The 9,031-nt window shown below is 39.4% G+C and overlaps 1 protein-coding gene across 1 annotated transcript in view; it reads right to left on the bottom strand.

The window, feature by feature from the left end:
* IFNAR1 (interferon alpha and beta receptor subunit 1) overlaps window positions 1-9,031 on the bottom strand; it is an 85,885-nt gene that overhangs the window by 43,402 nt on the left and 33,452 nt on the right. Inside the window, exon 6 of the mRNA XM_053705963.1 lies at window positions 6,041-6,213. Coding sequence (XP_053561938.1) covers window positions 6,041-6,213 — 173 coding nt within the window. The remainder of the gene's footprint in view (window positions 1-6,040; window positions 6,214-9,031) is intronic.

Here is a 9,031-nt window from a genome sequence, read left to right as displayed (position 1 = left end):
ATTTTTAACCAAATTGATTTGTATTCTCCAATTATGCTGACATTTTTTTTATGTATTATTAGGTATCTTTTCAGATTACACTATTTAACCCTATAAGTGCTTGGTGCTAGAGAGTATATTATATAATCACACCCTTCGTGAGCCATATACTAGTTGGTTTTAAGATTTTGTTAGTGCCACAGATAACTGACGGTTTCTGCTCCTTTTTTAGGAAAAGAGCTGTCTATACTTGCCTAGACTATTGTAGATTTGGGTATAGGAGAAATCCCAATTAATCTGTTGGTTTTACCAATTATATTTGCTAGCGCAGTTTAATTCCCTGTTCTCCTGCTAAGCCATAACACCTTCAAAGGGTTCCTGAGCCTTTAAATGGTCTCTCACAGTGGCGTCACTAGGGTTGGTGTCACCCGGTGCGGTAAGTCATGGTGTCACCCCCCCCCAGAAAGCAGACACACACAAAAACACAGGCAAACACACATACAAATACTCAGACACACTTAAAAACATACTGAGATGCACACACAAACACTCGGAAACACACTCAGACACACACACAAAAACACACACACAAAAACACTGACACACAAAAACTCAGACACACACATACAAAATATGTAAACTGCACTGCATTAATTATGAAGCTCATACTCCCTGGCTCAGCAGAACATCAAATGAAAGATAAACAGAGCACTCTAAAATAAATCACTGAAGAAAAGGTTTCGGCGCACAAACTATGAAAATTCTGCTCTCTGACTCTGTTCCAAGTCTGTCAGTGCACAGCCCTGGGCCGCATGTCACTGAGCAGTGAGCACAGATAGGCAGGCAGGTTTAGGCTAGCAGCGCAACTTTGCAAGCCCCACGGCACACCCACAACATTCATAGTGAAATTGGGCAGGGGAGGAGCAAAGTACAAACAAGCAAAAGCAGCCAGGAAAACTATTTGTTGAAATTGCAGTACTGGCTCAAGGGGCAAAAAAATTGTGTGGCTACAACTTCCCCAGTCCCACTAATGTTCACAAATGCCAGCCTCTAATAAAATAATCTATGCATCTCAACATTGTATTTCTTTGAATTTCAATAAAATGTAAAAAAAAAAAAAAAAAAAAAAAAATTTTTTTTTTTTTTTTTTTTTGGTGTCACCCCTTGGAGGGTGTCACCCGGGTGCGGCCCGCCCCCCCCGCCCCCCCCCTAGTGACGCCACTGGTCTCTCAGTCTGGTTCAGTAGGAATCACAATCTGCTGACCTGACAGTTGTGCAGAAAAGCATCATTGACACCCTCCATAAGGAGGGAAAGCCTCAAAAGGTAATTGCAAAAGAAGTTGGATGTTCCCAAAGTGCTGTATCAAAGCACATTAATAGAAAGTTATATGGAAGGGAAAAGTGTGGAAGAAAAAGGTGCACAAGCAGCAGGGATGACCGCAGCCTGGAGAGGATTGTCAGGAAAAGGCCATTCAAAAGTGTTAGGGACTTTCACAAGGAGTGGACTGAGACTGGAGTCAGTGCATCAAGAGCCACCACACACAGACGGATACTGGACATGGGCTTCAAATGTCGTATTCCTCTTCTCAAGCCACTCCTGAACAACAAACAACGTCAGAAGCGTCTTACCTTGGCTAAAGAAAACAGTCCTCTTTTCTGATGAGAGCAAATTTTGCATCTCATTTGGAAACCAAGGACCCAGAGTATGGAAGAAGAATGGAGAGGCACACACTGCAAGATGCTTGAAATCCAATGTGAAGTTTCCACAGTCTGTGTTGATTTGGGAAGCCATGTCATCTGCTGGTGTTGGTCCACTGTGCTTCATTAAGTCCAGGGTCAATACAGCCGTCTACCAGGAGATTTTGGAGCACTTCATGCTTCCTTACGCAGCCGAGCTCTATGGGGATGCTGACTTTTCCAGCAGGACTTGGCACCTGCCCACACTGCCAAAAGCACCAAAACCTGGTTCAATGACCGTTGGATGTGCTGTTACAGCAAACTCGCCTGACCTGAACCCCATAGAGAATCTATGGGGCATTGCCAAGAGAAAGATTAGAGACATGAGACCGAACAATGCAGAAGAGCTGAAGGCCGCTATTGAAGTATTCTGGTCTTCCATAACACCTCAGCAGTGCCACAGGCTGATAGCTTCCATGCCACGCAGCATTGAGGCAGTAATTGCTGCAAAAGGGGCCCCATCCAAGTACTGAGTACATACAGTATGCATGCTTATACTTTTCAGAGGTCTGATATTGTTCTATGTACAATCCTTGTTTTATTGATTGCATGTAATATTCTAATTTTCTGAGATTGTGGATTTGGGGTTTTCATGAGCTGTAAGCCATAATCATCACAATTATGACAAATCACGGCTTGAACTATCTTGCTTTGCATGTAATGAGTCTCATATATTAATTTCACCTTTTAAGTTGCATTAGTGAAATAAATTAACTTTTGCACCTAATTTTTCAAGTTTCACCTGTATATAAATATACACATAAACAGACACAAACACACACACAAAATGGTCTTCAGTCCCAGGAATGGGACTTCCATGGTTAGGAATAAATATGCCTTTGGCTTCCTGGTGTAACACAGTAGCTAATTGATTAAAAAAACTAAAAACGGTAAAAACTTGGGCGAGTATAAAAAAACAAGCAAAAAAACGTTCAAAATACCAATCTGTGTATGTAAATAAAGGTATTTTACCTCAAAATTTCCTAAGTATTCACACCCCACTGTAAAGAGACTTTACACAGCCAATCAGGATGCTAATCCCAGGACTTGCAAGAGAGTGTGCATTTGGCATCTGCAGGCATATTCATGTTATTTTTCTATTTAGTTTAGGGAAGTTTACTATGAAATCTCACAAGATTTCAGTGAAATCTCATGAGATCAAAGCAGTGATGTGCAGTCACTAGAGGCAGGTGAGGCAGTGCTTCACCTCTCATATGGGCAAAAATATATTTTTTTTTTTATTGGCTTTAAAAAAAAAATAAAAAAAAATTGTAATTTTTTTTTTCCCCCAGCATTTTTTTTCCTCACAGCTATATGTTGTGCAATGGAGAGGCACAAGCAGGTCTGCCCACCATTACACAACATGCTGCACCACCTACTGGATGCAAGTGGTTAAGATCGTTGCATGGCCCATTAACTGCTTATTTGAGGCAGTCCTATTTGGGCTGAACCAATCCAGCGAGAGGCATTAGTAAGTGGAACATAGGGTTGGGGCTGGATGTTAAATCATATAAAACAAAACAAAAACGGAAAAAAACAACTTTCATATATTTTGTTGCTGTCCTGTGAACCTGCTAGCTTTGCTAAAGTGAAAAAAGAGAGTTCTGTTCTTCCCCTCTAAGTACAGTGGAATGTGCCACTGTCACTTCCTGAATCCTTACAGAGGAGGAAGAGAGGCACAGAGAGCAGTGTTTCAGCCACATCTTATTAAAGTAAGATTTTACTGAAAGGGATTCTGTTAGTGAAAATGATAATTTAATGAATGTGGTTTAGTGTTTTTTTACTCTTTTACAGCAGGGTCGTTTTTGTATTTTGTTTACTCAAACTTTACATCCACTAACTTAGCAGCTTGCCTCTGTACTTCACACTAAATTATAGACTCATTTTCTGAACTCTCTGTAGCTCTACTGTTTTATTACTTTAAAATGCAGTGGTCCCTTACCCCCCCCTTGTGTGTGTGTGTGTGTCTCTCACTCTATCTATCCATCTCTCTCCTTATGTGTTGTTCTCCCCCATGGTCTCTTTCTCTCTCTGTCTCTCTTCCTCCCCCTCTGACTCTCATCCCTTATGTGTCTCTCTAACCCTCTGTGTGTGATTGTCTCTCTCTCTAACCTTCTGTGTATGATTGTGTGTCTCTCTCTCTTTCTCTAACCCTCTGTGTGTGATTGTGTCTCTCTCTTTCTCTCTCACCCTCTGTGTGTGATTGTGTCTCTCTCTTTCTCTCTAACCCTCTGTGTGTGATTGTGTCTCTCTCTTTCTCTCTCACCCTCTGTTTGTGATTGTGTCTCTCTCTCCCTCTTTCTCTCTCTAACCCTCTGTGTGCGATTGTCTCTCTCTTTCTCTCTCACCTTCTGTGTGTGATTGTTTGTCTCTCTCTCTCTAACCCTCTGTGTATGATTGTGTCTCTCTTTCTCTCTCTCTAACCCTCTGTGTGTGATTGTGTCTCTCTCTCTCTAACTCTCTGTGTGTGATTGTGTCTCTCTCTCTTTCTCTCTAACCCTCTGTGTGTGATTGTGTCTCTCTCTCTCTTTCTCTCTCTCTCTAACCCTCTGTGTGTGATTGTGTCTCTCTTTCTCTCTCTCTCTCTCTCTCTCTCTCTCTCTCTAACCCTCTATGTGTGATTGTGTGTCTCTCTCTCTTTCTCTCTAACCCTCTGTGTGTGATCGTGTCTCTCTCTTTCTCTCTCTCTCTAACCCTCTGTGTGTGATTGTGTCTCTTTCTCTCTCTCTCTCTCTCTCTCTCTCTCTCTCTCTCTCTAACCCTGTGTGTGTGATTGTGTGTGTCTCTCTTTCTCTCTCTCTCTCTAACCCTCTGTGTATGATTGTCTCTCTCTTTCTAACCCTCTGTGTGAGATTATGTCTCTCTCTCTTTCTCTCTCTCTCTAACCCTGTGTATGATTGTGTCTCTCTATTTCTCTCTCTCTCTAACCCTCTGTGTGTGATTGTGTCTCTCTTTCTCTCTCTCTAACCCTCTGTGTGTGATTGTGTCTCTCTTTCTCTAACCCTCTGTGTGTGATTGTGTCTCTCTTTCTCTCTAACCCTCTGTGTGTGATTGTGTCTCTCACTCTCTCTTTATTTCTCTCTCTCTAACCCTCTGTGTGTGATTGTGTCTCTTTCTCTCTCTCTAACCCTCTGTGTGTGATTGTGTCTCTTTCTCTCTCTCTAACCCTCTGTGTGTGATTGTGTCTCTCTCTCTCTTTCTCTCTCTCTAACCCTCTGTGTGTGATTGTGTCTCTCTCTCTCTTTCTCTCTCTCTAACCCTCTGTGTGTGATTGTGTCTCTCTCTCTCTTTCTCTCTAACCCTCTGTGTCTCTCTCTCCCTTTCCCCCTGAGTGCTTTTCTGTGTTTCTGTCTACCTTTTATTTATTTAATTAATGAATTGGTAGTGCCATCTGATGGTGTGGCTTTATTTAAAGGGGTGGGGTCAAGCGCCCCACCATCTTTTAATTTCACCAGCCGCCACTGGATCAAGACATTTTTATATTTACTGAATAATTAAAGAATCTATAAGCATAATTTGCAGCATTAAAGTAAAAAGTATGTTTTAAACATATTTTAATGGGCATGGATTTCTAGATCTCATAATCAGAGCAAGCATTGTGTTATCTGGCAAGAGTTTCTGTTACAATCCTTTTAGACTAAAATCAGATGTTTACTAAGTTGACCAGTTTTCCAAGACACCATTTAAAGGGACATGAAACCCATATGAAACCCATATGCAAATTTAAATAACTTTCCAATTTACATCTAATATCTAATTTTCTTCATTCTTTTGATATCCTTTGTTGAAAATCATATCTAAATATGCTCAGTAGCTGCTGATTGGTGGCTGCACATAGATTACCTCATGTGATTGGCTCACCCATGTGCATTGCTATTTCTTCAACAAAGGATATCTAAAGAATGAAGGCGTATCCTAGCCACTGCCTCACCAGCCTCTGACGTCACTGCACGTCACTGGATCAAAGCAAAAGCATGACCTCAGCACTGCTGATGCAGATAGGCTACTTTTTTTTCCAACTTGTATCTGGACAGCAGCTGAAGTATAACTGTTCACTGAGCACTTACTCTGGTGAACTGAAGAAATATTGAGGTAAAATATCTTCCCTTTTTACATAGAGATGCTCAGGTGATATTTTCTTGTCAGCTTTTTACAGTTATACTGCATCAGTTTCAAGTGATTTAGCATATGAGTATTATGTCCCTTTAAGTAATCTTATATGAAGGCTACAAAGCATACGTTCACTGGCCTTTGATCAGGTTGCCTTGATTAATAATAGTAATAATAAAAACAATAATAATACATTTATTCCACTTTGGCTTACTATCATTAAACGGAGAAAACGTCACTTTTCTGGAGAGTGTTTTATTTCTTCCACTAAATGCAGACACTCTAAAATAAAAGGTCCCATAAAAGTATGTATCTGATATGTTACACTCAGAAGCTGTAATATTTGCACACTGGCTTACTGGATACCACGTGTCACTCTGAGAACTCCTGCAACAGAAAAGAAAAAATTATGGCGAATCTGACTATCAAATATATCTTGTTATAATTCAAAGCTATTTATCTTAACTTGGACGCAAAATGTATTAGAAATCAAACCAACATTCTAAAGAGTTTTTTTTTAAAAACAAGAACAGTGCATAGATTCATCCTAAAATTACATAAAAACCTTTTTTTTATTCTTTCAAGATTCGGAATGAATAATTTTAAATAACTTTCAAATTTACTTCTATTTTCTTCATTCTTTTTGCATCCTTTGGTGAAGAAGCAATGAGCCAATAACAAGAGGCCTACATGTGCAGCCACCAATCACCAGCTAATTTCCGGTATGAGCATTGCTGCTTCTGAGCCTACCTAGGTATGCTTTTCAACAAAGGATACAATGAGAATGAAGCCAACTAGATAATAGAAGTTAATTGGAAAGTTGTTTAAAGTAAAAGTTGCTGTAATTCTGACTTTCTGTCCGTAATCCCAGATTTCTCAGTGACTGGGGGGCATGATTTATTGATAACTAGTTTTGCTTAGCCCTTGAGTGCCAAGGCACTGGATCATATATACTAATGGACTAAATTTATTTTTTATGGGGAAAAAAAAAAAACACACACCCTAAAAAAAAATCAATACTACTACTGAAAAAAAGTTACTTCAGCATGACATCTGGTAGCTAACACACGTGCTCTCTATTTAATCAACAAACTGTATGAACCTTTAAAGAAAATCCATACAGATTTTGACAGTGAAAATATTTATAACTATGCACAAAAAGTGCACACCATTGGAAAGACAAACTGCAAGCTAAACACAAACTATTTATTGGGGAAAAAGAATTAAGTGTATTAAAGGGACACTGAACCCAAAAATTGTCTTTCGTGATTCAGATAGAGCATGACATTTTAAGCAACTTTTCTAATTTACTCCTATTATCAAATTTTCTTCATTCTCTTGGTATCTTTATTTGAAATGCAAGAATGTAAGTTTAGATGCCGGCCCATTTTTGGTGAACAACCTGGGTTGTTCTTGCTGATTGGTGGATAAACTCATTCACCAATAAAAAAGTGCTGACCAGAGTTCTTAACCAAAAAAAAAGCTTAGATGCCTTCTTTTTCAAATAAAGATAGCAAGAGAACGAAGAAAAATTGATAATAGGAGTAAATTAGAAAGTTGCTTAAAATTGCATGCTCTAGCTAAATCACAAAAGAAAAAAATTGGGTTCACTGTCCCTTTAAATAGAGGTTTCTACATTTGGGACTAGACTCATTTTCAGGTGGAACTATATTAATATACTGCAGGAAACTTCTCTGAAGAGCACAATTTGGGCTAAAAAGAGGTGATTAGTCATAGAACAAGTTATTATGTTTGTGTTTATTCTCTCTGTCTTATAGCTCAAGAAATCTGACAGGAAGTCTAACACCTGCAACATAAAACTGCTGCACTATAACAAAGTCCTGACTGAGATTGTTTCACAGAGCAGTGTGTAATGATCTATTGTAGTTGCCTAGTTTGTATCTTAGTTGCCGTTTACTTTTCTTCACATACAAATGCAGTTTCTTCCTATCTGCACAATACAGAGCTGTGACTAGTTGGTGAAGGAAAAACCTCTAGCTGTGATTAATTTATATTACGTAAATATTCATAAGTAACAAAATTCCTGCAAGTTTTTTTATTTTATGTTAAAGAGCTTTAGCTGTAAAATTGGTAATACAGCAACGTTAACCTTCCTGTCATGCTATATTTATTAAAGAAGAGTTTTGTTTTAGATTACTATGTCCCTTTAAATAAAGAGAAAAAAAACATTAACAACACTAAAAACAGAACACTGCTATGAGAACATTTATGTGAAAGGTGCTGCTGAGGCTTGAAATTAAAAAAAAAAAAAACAAACAATAAAGAGTATATATACACTCACACTATAGTTACAGTGTTCTCCCCAGGACCTATTTAATAGACACACCATGTGGCTGTTCCTGCTGATCCCTTGGCTAACATTTAAAGGGACAGTCTACACCAGAATGGTTGTTGTTTAAAAAACATAAATTATGCTTACCTGATCATTTTCTTTTCTTCAGATGGAAAGAGTCCACAGCTGCATTCATTACTTTTGGGAATTCAGAACCTGGCCACCACGAGGAGGCAAAGACACTCCAGCCAAAGGCTTAAATACTCCTCCCACTTCCCTCATCCCCCAGTCATTCTGCCGAGGAACAAGGAACAGTAGAAGAAATATCAGGGTGAAAAGGTGCCAGTGGAACAGGAACACAGACCTTCAAGTGTGGCAGATAGTAGCCAATAAGTGCTCTGCCATGGACTTGAGAGAAGAAAGCAGGCAGTGAAACTTGTCAACGCCTATTCTTATGGAGCTGTTAAAAATGAGTAGGGATGGTTTCGCAGAAAGACTAACTTTCATCCAAGCTCTCACTGAGAGGCTGACAGGATTACTTAAAACTCCAGTCCCATGCCGAAGAGTACTACCCTCCATAAGAGACAAATCGTACATTTCTGACACTTCTCTGCCAACCTCCTGGGACGAAAGGCAAAGAATGACTGGGGGATGAGGGAAGTGGGAGGAGTATTTAAGCCTTTGGCTGGGGTGTCTTTGCCTCCTCCTGGAGGCCAGGTTCTGAATTCCCAAAAGTAATGAATGCAGCTGTGGACTCTTTCCATTTATGAAGAAAAGAAAGATAATTCCTTTATTACCCATTCCCCAGTTTTGTATAACCAACACTGTTATAGAAATACACTTTTTACATCTGATTACCTTGTATCTAAGCTTCTGCAGACTGCCCCCTTATTTCAGTTCTTTTAACAGACT

The sequence above is a fragment of the Bombina bombina genome, chromosome 3 (assembly GCF_027579735.1).
Source record: "Bombina bombina isolate aBomBom1 chromosome 3, aBomBom1.pri, whole genome shotgun sequence".
Classification (NCBI taxonomy): Eukaryota; Metazoa; Chordata; class Amphibia; order Anura; family Bombinatoridae; genus Bombina; species Bombina bombina.
The sequence above is the reverse complement of the archived record's forward strand: the minus strand, read 5'-3'. Positions and strand labels throughout refer to the sequence as shown.